General features: G+C 35.3%; 1 protein-coding gene across 1 annotated transcript; it reads left to right on the top strand.

Moving 5' to 3' along the window:
• Positions 1 to 1,316: 1,316 nt before the first annotated feature.
• LOC124643729 (WASH complex subunit 2) lies at positions 1,317 to 22,840 on the top strand. The gene is made up of 13 exons (XM_047182785.1): positions 1,317 to 1,459; positions 3,405 to 3,521; positions 4,549 to 4,646; positions 6,754 to 6,838; positions 9,242 to 9,381; positions 12,116 to 12,204; positions 12,732 to 12,868; positions 16,279 to 16,392; positions 16,948 to 17,029; positions 17,616 to 17,806; positions 18,297 to 18,443; positions 18,686 to 22,139; positions 22,591 to 22,840. Exons 2-13 carry the CDS (start codon positions 3,423 to 3,425, stop codon positions 22,692 to 22,694), a joined length of 4,740 nt encoding a protein of 1,579 aa, XP_047038741.1. The 5' UTR covers positions 1,317 to 1,459; positions 3,405 to 3,422; the 3' UTR covers positions 22,695 to 22,840.
• The last annotated feature ends 479 nt before the right edge of the window (positions 22,841 to 23,319 follow it).

Below are 23,319 nucleotides of genomic sequence, written 5' to 3'. Positions count from 1 at the left end.
GAAATCCTGGAATGCCGGAATGAAACGGATAAACCGATTTATATCTTCGCTGAAAATCTAGAATGACCAAAGGTTTATGTTTCCTCAATCTGTGCAATTCTCCCAGAGCCAGTATGTTATGAGGATTGTTAAACAGCATCCTTTGTCCGAGATCGCATAGAGCGACCCCATCTTAAAATAAAAGAAATTAACTGAAAGAAGAAAAAATTAAGGAGCTCCTTCAAAAAGCATGAAATAAAATTAAATTATAAATTTAAAAAAACCCCCGACCCAAAAAAAGTACGCAATTAGTATGACAAAAGGTTAAAAACGCTGAACCCTATAAAAAGCAAAAAATAACTTTTAACACTACGTAAGTACCAACTAAAGCATGTCAGACTAAACTAAATTTTGACGTGTCGGGGGACCGCTTTTTACCTTCAAAAATACTTACATAAATCAAATGATACCTACCTAATTACAACATTCGTATAAAACAAAATTATATACACAGTTATAAGTAGTATATACTTAATTACTTCTAACGTTAGGCTAATAAATTAGAGCGGTCCCCCGACACGACAAAATTTAGTTTAGTCTGACATGCTTTAGTTGGTACTTACGTAGTGTTAAAAGTTATTTTTTGCTTTTTATAGGGTTCAGCGTTTTTAACCTTTTGTCATACTAATTGCGTACTTTTTTTGGGTCGGGGGTTTTTTTAAATTTATAATTTAATTTTTTGATTTTGTTAACAATGATTGTATATGGCAGTCAAGTCGTTAAATATCAGTTAAATTAATTTTGCCGTGTAGAATTTTTATTTTTACTTATGTCAAACTGCAACTCTACTACACAGCAAGTGAAAGCATGAGCCAAAATGCCATTTTCTATCATATAATAATATTAAAATACATATTACAGAAATGATAGAAATAGGCTGATAGATATCAAAGAAAGGTAATCTGCATCCCATATTCTATTATAATATTATTGATGGAAAATTTGTGTGTATGAATATTTATACCACTTTTACGCCAAAATCACTGGATCGATCTAGATCAGAATACCACAGAGACACATACCCTTGGAAGACGTGTGACACTGCGTGCAGCTAGTATCTGCCATATTAACCAACCACCATCCAACCAAACTTTAATAAACAAACGTACATAATTTACTCTTTCGCAATGAAATATTATTAGCAACAAGGAAAATAAATTCTACTATAAGAGGAAGATTTTCTTTCTTAAGTTAGCAACTCTGCACAAAACTGTCTGTCACTGTCAATTGTCAACAGTGTCATTTTGTCATTTCAATTCACTATTGTCATAATATTTTTTGTTGATCACAGTCGTCACTCTTATTTCTGTTGAAAATAAATAAGAAAACCTTTATAATTTGAACTGTAGAGAGTTTCTAACTTAATACAAACCTCTTTAATGTATAACAGTGATGTGAGAGTGATATACTAATCGGTTCGGTAAGTTATTTAATGTAAAAAGTGGTATACAAACTGGTCGGTAGATTCATTCAATAAATTATGTTGATAATTTGTTACTAGATCCGCGGACGCTCGTAGTTTTATCTCAATTGAGCGGAATGTAATCCGCCTACGTACTGTTATTGGTATTTAGGCAATAAATCAGTTCTGCACTGATAGTTTAATAGTAATGTTTGTTTGTGGAGTGACCTTACTGCAAATAATTGCATAGCTATTGATTATCTTTTTATTTTAGTGTTACAACACATTTTTTTTTATTTGTACTTTATAAGTTTATCAAGTCAGAGTATGGATTTTTTATTAATGTGTTGAAGTGCTTTTAGCCAGTAGCAAACTTGAAATCAATTATAAAATACTAAATAAACTTTTTTCAATACAGATTCTCACATAATCACCGTATTTATTCTGTAGTCTAGACTAAATAAATACTAAATACTATGTACTTCTTTGATTGTTATTTACATGTAAGATTATAGTTCAATAAACCCAATAAGAAGTTAACAAACAGTTTGTTAACCTTAGACACTAACCTTAGATACTGAGAATCACTTACTTAATATTTAACTTTCAATTTCTAATTATTGTGTTGTCCAATTTACCAAAAAGTACAATATTCCTGTAAGTTTCATATAGAAATTCTATAGACGATCTTTGCCCCATTATTTAATGTACTTAATTATATATCGGGTGTGTCGTTCACAATCACATTAAATCCTATCGCATATACTTTATGATATTCTATGACGAATTGTAAAAAAAATAACCTAATCCATTCAGTGGTTTAACCACAGGATTCATTTTTCGTTTTTATAATTTACAACATCATGTGTAAAACAGAGATAAAGTTAGGAATATCGAATGTTTTGATCAGTTGACAGCTGTCAGTTTTCAAGGGAGAATTTCAGTTGTTTGTAGTGACTGACTTTTAGGCCGCGTTTCCATTGACGCGGAGCTGGGCGGAGAGGGGCGAAGAGGGGCGGAGAAGAGCGGTGAAAAGTGGTCAGTGTTTCCACTGAAGCGGAGCTGGGCGGAGAGGGGCGGAGAGGAGCGCAGCTGGGCGGAGAAGAGCGATGAAGATTTTGAATGCACCTAGTGACGTAACGAAGACAACTGACACACTGCACGCGAGTCACGCACCGCTCCGTGCCGCCCCGCTGTCCTCCGCTCTGCACCCCAATGCTCGCTGTCCTCCGCACTGCACCGCCTCGATGTATGAATATTCGCTCAGCTCTGCTCCACCCCGCTCGTACTGTTTCCATTGAAGCGGAGCGGAGATTTCAAGCATAGTCAATGGTCAATTTGTGCACCGCTAAGCTCCTCTCCGCCCCGCTCCGCGTCAATGGAGACGCGGCCTTATATGGTGTTCTAATTTTCGCACATTTTTATTGTATTTACTTTGTTTGAAAAATTCATTTTTTTATTTTTACGTATTTTTCTTTTTTCTTTGTGTTAATCGTCATATTTTAACCAGTACATTAACGCATTTAATTTAATGTGATTGTGAAGGACACACCTGATATATGCACCTTCCTCATCTATCACTCTGTCTATTAAAAAAAACTGCAAAAAAATCTGTTGCATACTTTTGAAGACTCAAGCTTGAGACTTGAGATATAGGGACAGTGAAAGCAACTTTGTTTTACACTATATAGTGATATATGACTTACATTAAATAATAAACAACCCAAAATAAGGCAATATCAATCAAATCAAATTCTTTATTTCATTTAGGCCTTTACAAGCACTTATGAATGTCAAAAATTATTAAAATTTGATTCTAGTTGCCCATTTCAAAAGTAGCTCCTTATGGAGAAGAACGGGCAAGAAACTCCATGGTTACTCTTTTTAAAACATAATCTATAATACATATAGTTTTACAAAAGGAGGCCTTTCCACATTTCCTCATCATCATTTTCCTCTGCAGCATAGTTAGTTCCTCAAGATGGATGATCCCAGCACGGACTCATTGCGCAAACTGGCTCCGGCCTGGACGCTAGCCGGAGATGAGCAGCTGTTGACTATTCTGCAGAAGACACATCAGGTAAGAAATCCTTGATACTATTATTACTGGATATTACTTAAAAAACGAAACGGAAAGTTGGGGATCTACAATTCTCTGATAATACACACACCCTTATCATTTCACAATATGTATTTCAAAATTACTGTGCCAAGTTATTTGCGGTAAGTTATAAAATGATTAAACTCATACAAAAACTGTTAAATTTTTCATTGATAGGTAAGGTTTTGTTCAGTTAAATATGTATTTTAAGGATTTTTTTATACTATATAACTAAGAAAGAACCTTTGACCATCCAATACTGTACCTGCTAAACTGCTTAAGTATTTTAAATATTGATTTCAAATATTCTCACAATACTAGAGCCAAACTAATAAAAAATGTCCTTGATAGTCTATTAATTCAATAATTTGAAGTCAATGATTGAATTACAATATATTAACATTTACACATAAAAAAATGTTCGTCCGTTCAGATTAAATTTATTATTTATAACTTCTGTAATGTGCCATATCATTGGTTAATTAATATGACATTCCTAAGGTTTTTACCCTATGTAATTCTATAGTTTTCCGCTTATATTATTTCAAGCCATATCCCGCGATTTCTACCGCATTCTTAGGACACAAACAAAGAACCAAAAAATGTTTCCTGTTCATTATATAAGCATAGAAGTACCCGTACCGGGCTACTAGTCTTAGTACCTATAGGGGAGTACGCAAATGTCGGTCCTGCTTGTGATCTCTCTCCGGTGGTGTCGGATTGTCGTCCCATCGCTCGCAGAGAGTGAAGGAATAGTGAGTGCACCTGTGTCCAAGCTAAAGCTCGTGCATTATAATATGTCCTGCTCTGCTGGCTGATCTCCTTAAATGAGAACAGCCGCCGTGGCTGAAATCGGCCGTGGACGCCATTTACCATTATAGAATTTTTCTAATCGTTTAAGCTACTAAACTATGTATGACTATGAAGCCGGTAGGACGCAAAGAAAACGATGTTTCCTCTATATTATATTTGTAGGTATAGATTTTGACTCTATGTAATATTTCAGAGGCTGCTATCAAAATGTCAGGAAGCTAACAGCCAGTTGGAACAAATGACGAACGTGCTAAACGATGCTTCTATCAGTCTACAGAATGTCAATAATCAGTAAGTATTAAATATATATACGTTCTTAGTACATAAACCCCATAATCATAATTTTAAGGGGTTCATAGAGAAAAACAGGTCCTATTACTGAGACCCAGTTGGACCATTCACCATTTAACTATAACCATAGGTTACATGCTTACCGCCCATTGGTCACATCGGCGATTTGACAACTGAAAATATACATAGTTCGAGGTAAGTACAATAATCCCGGTAGGACTTTGCTGTCCGTGCATCATCCGTCTGTCACCAGGCTATATCTCATGAACCGCGATAGTTAGACGGCTGATATTTTCACAGATCACCCATGAAGACGAAAAACTATCTCTACTAAATATTATAAATGCGAAAGTAACTCTGCCTGTCTGTTACGCTTTTACTTCTAAACCACTGAACTGATTTTAATAAAATTTGGTACAGAGATAGAGTTGACCTTGAGAAAGAACATAGGATAGTTTTTATCCCGGACTTTTGAACAATTCTCTTGGAAACGCGATATAACCGAACTCTCCGTGGTCGAACCCGCCGGCGGGAGCTATTAGGTATATAGTTCATGCATGGTGCAGTAGTCTCGGTAGGACTTTGCTGTCCGTGCATCACCCGTCTGTCACTAGGCTATATCTCATGAACCGTGATAGTTAGACGGCTGAAATTTTCACAGATCGCCTATGATGACGAGCAAACTGTAACTAAACAAATATTCAAGGAGTCTCCTACTACAATTAGCGTGACTTTTTACAGCTTGTTGCCACGATTTTTAAAATAAAACGGTAATATTAAAAGAGAGCACGTATTTTCACAGTTTGATGGCTTCCCGCCAAAATTGGTTAATTAGTAATTGTAATGAGACTAGTTTCTCTTCGCAATTAACGCGAGATATATGGCTAAACTCATTAGATTGTTGTTCTAATTATTATGCAAGAACACAAGCCTGTTTCTGAGAGATAATGGTTTTTACTCGACTGCTGTGAAGGGGGTTTGATTTTAGTCAGTCTTTGCGGTCAACTGGTCGTCGACTTACTATTACTGTTACCGCCTTTTTATCGTCCCACTGGTGGGCACAGGTCTCCTCCAACACGGAGAAGGATTGAGCATTAATCACTACGCTTGCTCAATGCGGGTTGCTGATTTCAGACTATGTAGTCCAGGTTTCCTCAAGATGTTTTCCTTCCTTTTTATCAGCCATTGGTGTGCAAGATATACTTAGAAAGGTTGGTTCTGTACCCACTAGACCACCACGACTTGTTGTCGTCGACTTGACTCAGTCAAATTGTTATAATTTCATTGTAAAAACTACTTTATAATATGTAATGTGAAACTGTAAAGTTTGTATGTTTGTTTGAACGCGCTAATCTCAGCAACTACTAGACCAATTTTGCTACTGATTTCAAACTCACTAAAAATAAGAGCGTGACTCATTAAGAGTGAGTACTAAAAATAACTAGAACGACATTGAAACCAGTTAAACATTTTACTCATGAAAGCAACATATCAGGAAACTAACTAATACTAATTACTCTCGCGTTACAAAATGTGATGTAACAACGAAATAAAACTATTTGTATGCATATGTATAGCAGAAAGTTATATGGTCGTCTACCATGAAGACATCATATGCCGAGCCTTTTCCCAACTATGTTGGGGTAAGCTTCCAGTTTAACTGGATGCAGCTGAGTACCAGTGTGCCACAAGGAGCGACTGCCTATCTGATCTCCTAAATCCAGTTACCCGGGTAACCCTATACTCCCTTGGTAAGACGGGTTGTCATACTTTTTGGCTTTTCACTACCTGTAACGGCTGTCAAAGATCCTGATGATGCTTGGCAGTAATAGAGCTTATGCACTTATCAGAATAAAATATGAGCTACTTTTTATCCATGTACGAGAAGTAGATCCCTCCGTACGCGGGCGAAGCCGCAGGCGGAAGCTAGTATACAAAACACGAGCTCTTCTGATGATTTCTGAACTATAAAATTGATTTTGCCTCTCTGTCCAACGGTGGAATAGGAAAATGGCTTTTCGACCGATTTTCCAAAAAGGAGGAGATTCTCAATTCGGATGTTTTTTTTATGATAAGAAGGTAATGATAATATTGAATTTGCTTTCAGATTCATGGCACTAAGCAATCGACAGTTCATCGAGAGTCGAGTATATGATGATGATGAGTTACCCACAGAGGCAGCCCCTGTCAAGGTAAGATTTCTCACCTTTCTAAGTATGTAGTTATTCCTAATTAACGCAGACAACATGATCCCAAACCCTTCGATATTAAGTAATTCGACATCAAAATCTTTCTAAGTTCCAAACATAGTTATTCAGAACATTAGCAATCAAGTACTTCGGCATTACAAACTTTCGATATTCCGTACATTGGTATCATAAACATTCTCAATATATTCGATATAGCGTACATTCTAAGTCTCGTACATCGATCTTGTGTACTTTATGGTATAGGTATAGTCATATTAAATCTATGACAATATGATAAAAAATATATATGCCAGAGGATGTGCAATTAAATGACAAAAGATAACATAAAGATATGAAAAATAAACCCTGGGTAATTCCCTCGCGATTGCAGTTTTATACGCATTTTTTGCTCATATATATTCAGCATAGAATATACTGGAATTTATGATCAATAATTAAGTACTAACTAGATTTTACATAAATATGTCTATACTAATATTAGATATAAAGATAAAAAAAATCTTTCACCATCAGAAAGCTACATTGTTTGCGAGTAACATAGGCTATATTTTATCCCGGTATGGGCAGTAGTTCCCACGAGACGCGGGTGAAACAGCGGAAAAACGGTTAGTTCTTAAAAAATAACAAACTACCTTTATAATTAAAAACCTCCTCCTTTCTATGAAGTCTGTTAAAACTATTTACACCAAATAACTTATAAAACTATTTACACCAAATAACTTATAAAACGATTTACACCAAATAACTTATAAAACTATTTACACCAAATAACTTATAAAACTATTTACACCAAATAACTTATAAAACTATTTACACCAAATAACTTATAAAACGATTTACACCAAATAACTTATAAAACTATTTACACCAAATAACTTATAAAACTATTTACACCAAATAACTTATAAAACTATTTACACCAAATAACTTATAAAACTATTTACACCAAATAACTTATAAAACGATTTACACCAAATAACTTATAAAACTATTTACACCAAATAACTTATAAAACTATTTACACCAAATAACTTATAAAACTATTTACACCAAATAACTTATAAAACTATTTACACCAAATAACTTATAAAACTATTTACACCAAATAACTTATAAAACGATTTACACCAAATAACTTATAAAACTATTTACACCAAATAACTTATAAAACTATTTACACCAAATAACTTATAAAACTATTTACACCAAATAACTTATAAAACTATTTACACCAAATAACTTATAAAACTATTTACACCAAATAACTTATAAAACTATTTACACCAAATAACTTATAAAACTATTTACACCAAATAACTTATAAAACTATTTACACCAAATAACTTATAAAACTATTTACACCAAATAACTTATAAAACTATTTACACCAAATAACTTATAAAACTATTTACACCAAATAACTTATAAAACTATTTACACCAAATAACTTATAAAACTATTTACACCAAATAACTTATAAAACTATTTACACCAAATAACTTATAAAACTATTTACACCAAATAACTTATAAAACTATTTACACCAAATAACTTATAAAACTATTTACACCAAATAACTTATAAAACTATTTACACCAAATAACTTATAAAAACACATGGACATATAAACATAAATATGGTTCTACAATGTATGTATGATTGGCATTTGACATACATAACCAAATAAATGTAAAATAGGAGTCACTATTTAAGGTCCTTCAAAGAAAATTGTAACCATATAGGAATAATTTGTGTTAGTGAACTAAATACATGTTTATATAGAAAGTTGTAGAAATTATTTAATATGTACTACACTGGAGTGCAAAAAAATTGGAACGGTTCTTTTATATTTTTACACTTGAGATCAATGGAAATAGGCCAGTTATCAAAAAGTAAAATAATGAGTCATTTTTAAATAAGGTATACCTACACATTTCACTTATATATTCTGTCAGTTACGTTATATACATTATTGCACTAATCCTCTTGTTTTAAAAAATAAATGAAAGGTGTATAGAGTTTTTTTTTATGATGGTAAAAGTCATCAAATGACCCCTCCCGCTGTGGGTTAGCAGCGGTGAGGGAGTGTCAGACTCATACTGACTAAAAACCGTCGTGTTCCGTCGTAGGCCGCGTATGTACCAGGGCCGCGGTAACTCGCGCGAACAATCCCGCAGCCCCGGTGTATAGGGTCTCAGCATCATATTGAGCGAGTCGTTTCACGTGGGTGTGATACTGTGATGTATATATCCCCTTGTATACTTTCTTCTCGCTTTATTTTCTTATTGTGACGTTTATTTTCAGTTTTTTACTCTAATTTTTGCGTTGTCTATGTGTCAAACCGGCGTGAATAAATGTATTGTAAGTATATGTTATATATTTCAGGAGCCACCGAAGCCAGAAGTCCCTGATGAGCTGTCAGGTCTGAAGCGCAGTATAGCGGTGCTGGAGAGCGCTCACGAGCTGATCACCATCCTGCAGGACAGCGACACCGACACACAGTCTGATGATGAACTGCCTGCCAGGTGACTACTGCTCAAAGTCAGACAGTTGCCTTCCACTGCTGGATAAAGGCCTCCCCCAGGGAACGCTGTCCATCCCGGATGTGGGCACCTTTTTCAAATCGTCGATCCATCGTGCGAACTCAACACCGTTACTCATATTAGGCTGCAAAACAGTTCTTTTTGAACCTCAAAATTTACAAAAGTCAATTTAAGGACGCTTGCTCGGTTTCTCGCAAATATCAATGTTTTTTAGGTACCATTTTGACACATAAGCAGTTACAATTTTCACAATATTATGGTATTAAATGAAAGGTAATTTATTCATCTCCACGTTAAATGCATTATAATTACACAGTCCCATACTTTTTTTTTACACAATTTCGTTTTCACCGCCGGAAGAATCATAAAAAAGTACAAAAAAAGGGGTCTGAATAAGTACGTGTAACCCTAATGTGGAGTTTATTTATAACTTCCAATAATAAAACAATCACAGCTAATGTATTTTTCTACACGTTCAGCTATTTTTTTTTGACATACATAAACCACTTTATAATTTACAATAAATTATAAAATCACTCTCAAATTTCTTCATACATTTTTTCGCTATGCGCACGTCTCGGACCGTCATTCCGCGCTCAGACGCGCTCATGGACGCATGGGTGTATCGCTTTGTCGGAAAAAATAAATACGTAAAATCTAAAATAAAGAGTGTAACGATTTGTGTACTGGGACTGAAATACGTTGATACTTTTTCGGATCAAAACAAAAGTAAGTACGGCCATCATGTTGTATCATGGCCGTACTTACGTACGTACTTATTTTTAGAATTGTATAGATAATAGATACCTATTAAAATGACAGTAATATTTTTTTTAATTCCAAATGGCGGGCACATTTTTTTTAATAATTTGATATTATGAGTAATCAATTAAAAGATTTTTGGGGGTTGTGATTTTGAAAATGTGTATTTATTTCATGATGGCGAACTTTTTTTTATGAAATAGTAAATTTTTTTACAGATGCCACGGCCAAAAAAATTTGGATATAGACCAAAAAAAATGTTGGAGTTTACCCAACTACAGTAAAACCAGAGTTATGATTTTGACAGGCTTTGTATGTATGTATGTGTGTATGTTCATAATTTATGTTATATAAATTAATGTTTTTAAAATCATAATGATGGAAACACGACAAATGAGACACGACAACCGTTTTTAATAGTCTGCATCAGGACCGCCGTCACAAATCACCGATCCTCTCGAAATACATATAGAGAGTTGCTACCTAATTGCTACCAGCTACCATTAGTTGCTACCAATTGCTACCCTCGTGGTTTTGAAGATATTCAGCATCCTACGGTGACAGCCATTCTGATATTTTTTGACTTTTGAAAATGCACCTCAGAGGGTTTTATAATAGACAAAAAAAGCAAATGGTATTACCAAATTCAGGGCCAGTTACGAGTAACTGGTCAAAACCAATGCGTATTTGCCGTATGGACTGGCAATGTCAAAATTAAATATGCATTTGTGGAACGAAACGACCAGTTCTGGAAGGAAAACATGGAAGGACATTTAGTTAAATTCTACAACACCTGTTTACTTCCAGAACTGGTTGACCCACGATACACTAGCCTTAGGGACCATAGTTTACATTCAAGAAAAATATTGACTGTTAAAAATAATTCTTAAAAATATGTTAATTTTGTCATTTTGTTTTTATATTTTTTTGGTTGTTTACTGTTTTTATTTTTTACATTTTAATTTCTCGCAACGGTTTTTATTTTCATCCAAAATATTTATGTATAGAGGGGTTACTTAGTGCTGAATCCCCCAGTACTCATATAATCCGATGACAAACACATCACACAAAATTTAAATATCATATCAATAAGCGTGAAACCCTTTACAAACACTAAGTTACAACTAGTTACAGTCGAAAAAAAATAATATAATATAAAAAATCTTGCAAGTATCAAATTTCGTTGAGTGATGTACAAAATCTGGCCAACAATGGCTTCTATGTGTGTGTGAGCGCAATGTCGTTGTGTTGCCGCTAGTTTACCTAAAATTGAGCGAGTGAGAAATGTAAAAGCGTCCTTAATCTCCTCAACCCAGTTACTGCAACTCAATACCCCTTGCTGAGACTCGTATGCTTTTCTGTACAAATGACAGCCAGGACCATATATGTAACCTGTTTTTCGAAACTTTTTGAAATACGGAGGAACTCCTTATGACAAGACATCTCGTTATGACTGTATAAAATCATAGTAATTGGCTGACATAATAATGGCGTCCACGGTCGATTTCGGCCACGGCGGCTGTTCTCATGTAAGGAGACCAGCCAGCTGCGCAGGACATATTATAGTGCACGAGCATTTGTTTGGACACAGGTGCACTCACTATTCCTTCACTCTCATAGCGCGATGGGACGGCAATCCGACACCACCGGAAAGAGATCAGGCGCAGGACCGACATTTACGTGCTCTCCGATGCACGGGTGAATCAATCACCAACTTCCAGACTACGGGTTGCTTTGTGAAAGCTTAAGAAAAACCACAAAGCGATTTCGGCCCGACCCGGGAATCGAACCCGAGACCTCGAGCACAGCAGCCGCGCTTGCGACCACTCGACCAACGAGGCAGTCAAAATACTGCCTGACAGAATACGAAATATACAGAAACACTTCCAAGAATTTTTATTGCTTCTTAAACTTACTATTTTTTAATTCATAAATTAAATACCATTTTTTCCAGATTGGTGTTAAAACCGAAAGACATGTACTCGTCGCGGCCGCTCCCGTACATCATCGGCTCTCAACCCTGGAAGAACAAGTGGCATGCTGGTGAGTGAACCTGGCTTTTTATGTTGAATACTATCGAAAATCAATTAAAAAAAAAAAAAAAAAAAACAATTATTGTAAGTAATTTTAATGGAAAGAAAATGGTGACCCAATATTTTTGCACGCAAGTGTAATGTTTTTTGAAAAGGTTAAAAATAACTATGCGATATTTTCTCAGGTTATTTTCTTGAAGTTCTAGTTAAGTCGTGTATCTATTTACATGTACTTGTCTAAGGAATTATTTAGCTTTTAATGTTCCGTACTCGAAAGTAAAGGGAAAATTATGATCGTACTACGGCCGTCTGGTCAGGCTATATTTCATAAACAGTGATAGCTAGACACTTGAAATTTTTGCAAATGATGTATTATTGTACTAAAAACTAAAATTAAATTAATATTTTAGGGGGCGCCAAACAACAATCGCATTTATTTGCCTTTTTATATTGATGTTTTTTTTATCTGTATGTCATCGTTCTTTATAAAAGTAAAAAAACTTTTTACTAGACATTAACCCCTGGCCTTGTTTCCAGGTCTAGTAGTAGAAGACAGCCATTCTGAGAGTTCAGGGTCGGCTCGGGAGGCGGACAGCGACCAGTACTCGGCGTCGGAGGCCGAGGACTCCGCCCCAAGGACCAGGCCGCCGCCGCAACATAATACTGTTGCTACTGTGAGTAAACATCATCTTTTATAATTATAGAGGAAGGTTTTTTAAAAAAATACGGTAGTTGGTACCAGTTAAATTCAATATTTTTTTGGAAATGTTTAAAACGATTACTTTCTATGTAATTGGTATAAAATTGGAAACTATGATGACGTTATAGGTATTTTTAGATTGAAAGTAAAAATATATCTTTAAAGTATGGTAATACAGTCGAAATTGCAATGTAAACAAAAACTAACGACAGTTTTGCTTTTTGTAACATACAATTTCAAATTTATTTCTGTACTAGCGGTCACTCACGACTTCGTCCGCGTACAATTTTCGATAAATTGGCTATCTAAGACTGAAATAATTTTTCAAATCGGACCAGTAGTTCCTGAGATTAGCGCGTTCAAACAAACAAATAAACTCTACTCTACTCCCCTATGTACACTCTATGTACTTCCGTATCTGTTTCCCCATGAACACTATATGTACTCCCCTATGTACACCCTATGCACACTCTATGTACTCCCCTATGTACACTATGTACTTCCCTATGTGTTTCCCCTATGTACACTCTATGTACTTCCCTATGTGTTTCCCCATGTACATTCTATGTACTTCCCTATGTGTTTCCCCATGTACACTCTATGTACTGCCCTATGTGTTTCCCCTATGTACACTCTAAGTGCTTCCCTATGTGTTTCCCCATGTACACTCTATTTTCTGCCCTATGTGTTTCCCTATGTACAATATGTACTGCCCTATGTGTTTCCCCTATGTACACTCTATGTACTCCCCTATATACACTCTATGTACTCCCCTATGTACACTCTATGTACTTCCGTATCTGTTTCCCCATGAACACTATATGTACTCCCCTATGTACACCCTATGCACACTCTATGTACTCCCCTATGTACACTCTATGTACTTCCGTATCTGTTTCCCCATGAACACTATATGTACTCCCCTATGTACACTCTACAAGCTGTTGATTTGCATCCGTGCCGTATTCAAGGAATAGAATAGAATAGAATAGAATAGAATTTATTTCCTTTTTAAATACAGTATACCAGTACAATATTTCTTATTCTCTAAGTTCTTAATTAAAACGGTGTTTAATTATTAGGTAGGTACATTGAAACGGTAAGAGGTACATTCTTAAACTACCTAAAAAATATTTTGTTACATATTACTTACTCGTAACATAAATGCCACCACAACTATGCAATTCAATTAGATAATAAAATAATGTCCATTGACGGTATACAAGAAAAGTTCTTTACCTCCCGTGCTAGTTAAAAACTGTGTTACGGCAAGGTAAGATTCTCGTTATAACATGAATTTGCAATCGTAACGTTATGAACATAAGACACTCTTTTCAATGTAGTGGATGCCGATAACGCGTTAATGAGTTTAGCGTAAACAAGTAGTACAAGCAAAATAACTAGACAAACATGTTGCGATTTCCTTTTTTTTTTATACATTTTTTTTTATTTTTTATTTAGTAATAATAAGAAATGGAATTTAGTAATATTAAAAAATAATAATATGTATATTGATAATATATATATATCTTAAACAAATATGTATATATATTTTATTTTTTACTTTTTCTGTGTGTGTACGTGATACTTTTATTTTTCTGACATATATGGTTATAAATTAAATATCATAATATATATTTTATTTACATATTTTAATGAATTGTTCAGTCCGTTCATAATCCAATTTACACAGGAACTCATCCAGGGCCCTCTTACAGATATAACTTGTCATATTTTTTAAGGGTTTTATTTTACTTATACGATTGTACAATAGCGGAGCCAGGAAAAGAGAGAAACTTTGTCCAAATATAGTTTTACGAGCTGGGACAGCGTATACTTCATGTGATCTTCTGGTAGATTTATTAGTTGGTCTTTCACGGTTGTGTTGTCTTAGAACTATATTCTGTATGAACAGTTGTCGAATGTTTAGGACGCCAAATTCTTTGTACAGTGTAGTCGTCGGGTAACGGAATCCCTTAAAATTAATTACTGTCAAAATACATCGGTGCGCCCTTTCTATTTTTATAATGGTACTTTTCCTAGCGCCACCCCAAGCAGCGATACCATAAGAAACTATTGACCGACACAGTGTAAAATAAACAATTTTACTAATGGACTTATCGTGTAAATTTCTGATTTTTTTGAAAATTGGTATTAGTTTGCGTACTCGACTTTTTAAATTGCTAAGATGTTGTTTCCAATTTAAATTTTTATCGATTTCAATGCCAAGATATTTAATACTACTAGTTGGAGATAAAAACAAACAATCACAATTATTAGTATTGTCACAATTAGAACAATGAGCTTTTATTTGGAAATCGGCAGAGGGTTGAGAATTATTTTTAATACTAAAAGTTATGTATTTTGTTTTTAAAACTAGGGAAAAAAAACTAAGGAGGTAATTATGCTAATGATTCTCGACCCAAATCAATAAAAAATTGGTACGTAATTTTTTTTCTTTAATTTTTTTTCGGAATTCCGTAAATGTCATCTAGCCTTATTTAAACTCTGCGCGTATGTTACTGGCGTTAAAACCGTGCTGCACCCTCACACAAACGCAAACACAAAGCATACGCAACGATCACTCATAAATTTCATTCATAAAATTGGATTACTTCGGAAATACCACGACATTACAATGACAAAAAAAGCAATGCATATTAGCTATCTGGACGCTTACAACCCTGACTGGTGGGAGAACTCTAAAGATCGAGAGGTGTGGAAACAAAATGGGGAGGCCTTTGCCCAGCAGTGGGACAATAAGGGCTAAGAAAAAAAAAATATTAGCTATTTCCCATCTACTGTAATTCCAATCGATTATTTACGTATTGTATGTCCTCCTCCTGAACTATGGCACAAATGCAAATCAACACCTTGTATGTACTCTCCTATGTACACTCTATGTACTCCCCTATGTACACTCTATGTACTCCCCTATGTACACTCTATGTACTCCCCTATGTACATTCTATGTACTTCCCTATGTCTTTCCCCATGTACACTCAATGTACTCTCCTATGTGTTTCCTTATGTACTATGAACTTGCCCATGTATTTCCCTATGTACCCTTTTTATGTACACTCTATGAACTGCCCCATTTATTTTCTTATGTACAGTTTCGAACTCTCCTATGTATTTCCTAAAAATCCATTTCACAATCTCACAATACAAAAACCGTCTTCTCAACAACAGAAGACAGGAATAAACTTATACCGTCTTACCACAAACACTTTTAAACGTCAGTCAGTTAAGACTTGTCTAAAAAAATTTCAGATTATGACGTTGACATATGGTTCATTTTGCAGCCACAATTTTTTTAGACAGGTGTAAAGCAGACGTTTAAGTTTTTGTAGTTAGGCCAATATTCTCTATATTACCCTGCAGGTATCAGAGACCAGTTCGTCTCTGGCGTCAGAGCCGGGCTCGGCGGCGCGGCCCACGCCGGCTGACGTCGCCGGCGAGATAGCCAGGCGGCTCGGCGCTAGCGAACAGCCTAAGGTAGATGTTTATTTATTACTAGCTTCTGCCAGCGACTTCGTCCGCGTTAGATTTGGACTTTGTGTAAAGAGAGGAAGTAATAATAAACACCAGCCTTGTAGTACCGGTGAAGTAGTACCTTCTACTATAGATAGTTCAACTCAGATTTGCGCGCGGCCCTATGTGTGCGTCGGCTTGTAAATATACAACTTTCGTTCGTGTGACAGTGACGTCGTCCGAGCATGACGTGTTCTTATCGCTTTTTGTTATGGGTACAGTCGTTTACGAAAATGTCTAGTTCTTCACGGAGAAAATGTTTAAGGAGTCAGGTAGCGTTTCAAAAAATGAAACATTCAAAGCTTTTTATTATTACATATTACAGTTTTTCATTATTTTCTCATACGTTTTTTCAAATTGACATTGACAGTATCTAAGAAATAAATGAGGTGAAATATCTAAGATGAATTAAATACTTCTTACATATTTTCTAGCTCGGGGTACGCGGACAATAAATAAAAGTGTGGACTAAGAATGTAAAAAGACATATAATCTAGTATAATAATGTAAACATTGCAGCCGGTTGAAAAGGAGCCAGACTATGATGAGCCAGCGAAACCAACAGTCCGCAAGATATACAGACCACAGGATCCCGTCTCTAGTAAGTCATTTCTACTATTTATATTTTCTTGATCAACGTTCAATTTTACACAACATAAACGCCAATTTTCTTAAAACAGTTAACGGGTATAAGTCCCCCTTACTTTGGCATGAAAAATCGCTCGAACTTTACGTCCTTCACAGAGTGCTTGCCGAATTTCAACCTTATTGTATATGCTTGTTTTTGCGAAAACTTGCTTAACTAATGTCACTGCTATTAAGGTTGATAATTGCTTAGCAGGAATTTGATGATTTAAAATGCGTGTTTGCTTGGAGACTGTTTATTTGCGACTAACTGGACTGGGGTGGGGACTTGTGTGATTGACAATATATATATCTATACTAAAATATAATTAGAGGAAACATTTTTTGTTTGTTTGAAAGTTAAATTCTGGAACTACTGAAATGATTTGAATAATTCGTTCACTATTGAGAAACTATACTATCTCTGAGTGTCATAATCTATATTTTGTCCGGGCACGGGAAGAAGTTCCCCCGGGATGCGAATGAAGCCGCAGGAAACAGCTAGTACATATTAATTTGATAACTTTCCATTTTTTAACAAAGTACTATTATTCTTTCCCCAGGCACAGTATTCCCCGACGAGCCGCCGCCGCTATCAGACGAGTCTGAACAATCAGACAGCGCGGAGTCTGACATATTCGCGGACCTACATCGACAGCAGCCGTATGCGCGTGCGCAAGTATCAGACGAACTGTTCGGCTTTAAACATAGAGAGGACAGCGATGATGGAGATATATTCAGTGATTTTAAACAGGTGAGAAAGTTACTAAGAAAATTGTAAGTTTCTTGTAGTTGTTCGTAGGAAAAATAAAAAATGTGGGTGGGATTTTTAACCGACTTCACAATAAGGAGGTTCTTAATTCGTCGTAATGTTTATGAACACTGTGTTGGGGTTGGTATAGAGTATCTTTTTTAACAGCAGTATGTTAATCTATCTATACTAATTTTAACGTAAAGAGGATTTTTTGGTTCGTTTTTTGTACTGAAAACTGAAACGGTTACACAATTCTTCCACTGCTGGTAAACTACACTGTCTCCTTGAAACAAAGGCTATATTTTATAACGAACGGGAAGTAGTTCCCCCGAGACGCACTTAAAACCACGAAAAAGCTACTAAGTATTTAATACCGTCCTCGGAACTTTGGAACTAGCTTGTTGACGTTTCGAAAAAGCCAATTTGAAATAAAGATAAATCGAGTTTGAGTTTGAACTAGTGTAAATAATTAAGTTATTCTTGTCCACAGCCAGCAAACAACCCCATTGGTAACGCCAGTTCCCCAATGTTCCCCAACCGTGACAACCGTGATACACATCGTGATCATCACAATGCTCATCACACTACGAGTGTTAGTGCTGACACAGCGAGGCAACATGATGCTGATAGAGTTAAGGTAATTATTGTTATTATAAGATACAACCAACTGTCTTACCAAGGGGTAACCGGGTTGAGGAGGTCAGACAGGCAGTCGCTCCTCGTGGCACACTGGTACTCAGCTGCATCCGGTTAGACTGGAAGCCGACCCCAACATAGTTGGGGAAAAAGCGGGAGATATGCTACTGTCAAATCCCATAAATTAAAAAAATAAAAATCTATAAAAGTTATTCTTTAATTTTGTATCACTTATTTTTTCAGAAACCCGTGGGAGGCATTTCTCTATTCGGCAACAAAGGCACAGAAAATATAGGCGCCGCCATCTTGAAACGAAATCAACGAAAATCTTCGTCATCCGACGCTGAAAGCGAAAGCGATTCGCGATCAGAGTCGCAAACTAACCAACAAATTAACCAGACACAAAAAGATATATTCGATGACTTATTTGCAAGGTCAGAAGGGAAAAAGGTCACTAAAGTTGATATCGTTAAAGATATAAAAACAGAAATACAAAAGAAAAACGAAGTTAAAGAAAAGAAAGTTGAAACGGTCGAGAAGCCAAAAGTAGATTTGTTCAGTGACAATCTTTTTGATGATATTGATGATATCTTTTCTACGAATGTTGTGAAAATGCCTGCGAAAGATAATGTTAAAACTAAATCTATATTTGAAGACGATGATGATCTTTTCTCCGAAATTGCTGCGCCAAAACCGGTGAAAGTTGAAGTGGCGACTAGTAGTAATAACAAGAAAAGTCTATTTGATAGTGATGATGAATTATTTGCTGAGGAAACGAAACCGAAACCAGTTGAAAAGCCTATAGCAACGCCCAAACCTGTTGTAGTTGATAAACCCAAAGTAATAGAAAAACCAAGTGAACCGAAAATCACCAAAAACATCCCTCGAAGTATTTTTGATGATGATGATGAAGATGATATATTTAGTGATGTAAAAACTGATAAACATACCGACGCTGATAAAGTACAAAATAATACTCCTGTAATCTTAGAAAAACCTAAAGATTTCAGTAAAAGAGTTGAAGATAGTACGAAAAATATTGCTCCACCATCATCGAGTGTTTTCATAAGTCCATCACTGTTTGATGATGATGATGATGAAAGTGATCTATTTGCAGAACCATCAAAATCTATCGATAAAAGTATAACTGTATCTAAAAATAAAGATGCTGCAAAAGTTTCTATCAAAAATGAAATTAAAATACCAGACGATATTTTGAATGATGATGATGATGATGAAATAGTTAGCACTCCAGTAGTTAAACCTGATGAAATAACTAAAGATAAAAATGATAATTTAAATATTGATAGCAAACCAATTGAAGTTAATGTAAATAATAATATAACTGCTACTGAATCTATTGAAAAATCTGAAGATTCTAACCCTACTTTACCAGTAAGTGAACAATTAGATAGAAATGTTGAAATTAATGCAACTAAGATATCAGACCATATACATAAGAATATTCAGAACATTGAACAAAGTTCGTCAGACACTAATGATTTTAGCGATCAAGATTTTGATGACCTACCGCCTAAAGAACATAAGAACACAATTATTAATACTAATGTAACTAATGAAAAAGAAATTAACGATTTTCCTAAAACAACCAAAATTGACGATATTTTTGATACACCCCCATTAGAAGATGATATTTTCGCGTCCCCAGAACAAAAAGTAGACAATAAAGAAACAGTATTTAAAAACACAGAAACAGAAATTCCTGAAACTCTACTCAAAGATATTAAAAAGACTGACAAAGACAATAAAACCGAACAAATAATTTCCAAAAATATTGAAGCTGATATATTCAGTGATATATTAACTGAACCGCCTGAATTCGAAAAACCGAAAGAACCTAAAAAGAGTAAAAATGTTAATGCATTATTCGATGATGATTCTGATGATGAGAGTCTATTTTTCAAGAAGAATGAACCAATTTTCGAAGAAAATCCACAAGATTTTACTCCAACACAAGATCGTATATTTGGTCTCTTCACCGACGAACCTCCGGACGATGAATTTGGTAAAATCAGTGATGAAATAGATGATAATATGTTTTCTACTGTGCCTAAACCGAAAATACCGCAGAATGAAAATTTGCCGCCGATACCTGATGTTAATTTTGAAAATAATTTACCTGTTGATGTTAGTAAAGTATTAGAAACTGAAAAGGCTTCTGAAGATGATATATTTAATGATGAAAAACCTATACATGAATTGCTAAAAGATACAAGTTTAAATAAAAAAGATGAGTCCAATGTAGATAAGTTAACTAAAACAGTGAATATGAAACAAGAATCACCAACGGTCTTGTCAGATGATGAACTATTTAAAAGTCCAACTAAAATACCTAATTTAAAACCAACTCTAGACATAATATCAGATGACGAAGATATATTTTCAACAGTAACTAAAACTGAAAAACCTACTTTATTACCTAAACCTAAGGAAGAAATTCCAGTAACCGAAAGTAATGTAGAATCAGTTAAATCTTCGGATGATGAACTTTTCGTGGCTAAAAAAGAGAAACTTGTAGTTTCAGAGAATATACTTAAAGATACAAAAATAACGCATGACGAAGATATATTTAAAGTACCTAAAAATAAACCTGACGATACATCTGTTGAAGTTAAATCTGAACCAAAGAAAGTAGGAAAACTAAAAGTTGGTCTAAATATTAACGTAAATGCTCTCCTACCTGGCGCTTCGCCTAAAAAAGCTAAACCCAACGATCAGACTGACGGTCAGACTCAAAGCGTTTCAGACCCAAGACCAGACACAAAAGTCTACCCAGAGAGTCCAAAATCTGAGCCTAAAATACCAGAAAGTCAAAACACAGATTCTAAAATGATAAAATCTGTGAGTTTTGATGGTGAACCTGAATCTGATATTCTAGATAATAAATTGTCTAAAGAAAGGGCTAAAATCCAGGTGAAAAGACGGCCGTCTACTAGAAGAGCTAGGCGAGAAGCCGTCAGAAAATCTGGAATCGATTTTGGTGAAGACTCTACTGATAATTCTAGCTCTATAGACGATCCACCTCGGAAACAGACTGAAATCAGTCAACAGTCTAACTTAGATACTAAAGATAAAGAAAATAAACAGACTGAAAGTATTAAAAAAGCTGAAATTGAACCTAAACTAGCACAGGCTGAAATACAGCCCGACCTAAAAGATAGACCTACAATAAAGTCTGAAACTACTGAAATTGATAAACCATACCCAAGAGATGTGAAATCTAAAGTAGTTTACATTTTAAACGATGAAGATATATTCAATACTAGTCCTATTAATAAACTAGAATCTACAAATAAAGATTTAATATCAGAAACAAGTAAAAAAACTCAAAATCTAGACTCAAACACAGGAATTTCAACACTAGGCAAAGTCTATGATAGTACAATTACTAAAAATGATGAGACAGCAAAAAATATTAAGTCATCACTATTCGGTGATGAAAATGATGATGATGATGAAGAAATATTTAAAGGTAAAAGTAAAACAGTGAAGAAAACTACTATATTTGACTCAGATAGTGAAGATGAGTTATTTGGTAATAAGAAAGAAAGAAAGACAGTTGTACAGAAAGTGGAGGTAAAGAAAGAAATTAAAAGAGAAGTGGTGAAGGGATCGCTGTTTGGTGATGATGATGATGATGATGATCTGTTTGGTGTTAAGACTAAGAAGAGTGTTGGTAAGTAACCTTTCTGTATTCACTTATAATTTTACTTTAGAGAGGCAGGCCAGTAGGGCCAGTAAGTCTGACAACCTGTATTACCAAGGGGTTTAGTTGCCCGGGTAACTGGATTGAGGAGGTCAGATAGGCAGTCGCTTCTTGTGGCATACTGGTACTCAGCTGCATCCGTTTAGACTGAAAGCCGACCACAACATGGATGGGAAAAGTGTAGACTCTAGGTAGATAGATGAGAGCATAACTTCCGCAAGCGGATTCGTACTAGTCCCGAGGGTTTGTGTCTGCATATAGATATAAAATAGTTACGTATTATTCTGATAATACTGCAAAGTTTCGTCAGAATTCATCCAATAGTTTTTTGCTTGAAATTGGCACAAACATCCATACATAGACTTTCATATTTCTAATATTGCTAAGATTTTTATTCTATTTTTCACATTATCTATTCTAGCGGACCAAAAAGCCCACACATCGAAGCCAGCCGTCAAAGAAACTCCCAAACCCACGGAGCCCGTGTTCGAAGACCCGCTGTCAATGTTCGGAGATGATGACTAACCGACACGGTAGGTGGCGCTAGTGAGCACAGCGTGGAAATAAGCTGTTCTTATTTATTACTGTAAGTTTTTCGAAGGAACAACTTAATGTAACCCGGATAAAAAGTAGCCTACTTATGTGTTACCAACGTATAATTTACAAATTCTAACGGTAAATGCCCGAAACTTGAAAATGGGATCAGAACAAAAGAATAGCGGAGATGTCATAACGCAAAATCTTCTAAGAAAGTAGCGCGACAACATGCGGGGCGAGGGGGACGAGGAACGTTACTAGCTCCGCCCTTACACGTCTTCTATGGAACCCGCCCATTTTTTCAAAGTCGAAGTCAAATGTTTTTATTTCAAACTAGCTTTTGCCCGCGGCTTCGCTCCCGTCAACTGACTTCTCTACTTTACCCTATCTTTTTTTTCATAAGGAGAAGTCCTGACAATAACAAACACAACAAAAAAAGAATTAGCCAAATTGGTCCAGGCGTTGTTGAGTTATGCGCTTACCAACACATTTTGCGATTCATTTTTATATTATAGATAAGCCTTTGCAGGCTCCTATGAAACGTCACACTAGTTGCACGGTTCCAAAAAGTTGGTCTCATGGAGAAGAACCGGCAAGGAACTGTATCGACACT

This window comes from Helicoverpa zea, chromosome 28 (genome assembly GCF_022581195.2).
Source record: "Helicoverpa zea isolate HzStark_Cry1AcR chromosome 28, ilHelZeax1.1, whole genome shotgun sequence".
Taxonomy (NCBI): domain Eukaryota; kingdom Metazoa; phylum Arthropoda; class Insecta; order Lepidoptera; family Noctuidae; genus Helicoverpa; species Helicoverpa zea.
Note: the sequence above shows the minus strand (reverse complement) of the source record. Positions and strands in the feature narration are given on the sequence as shown.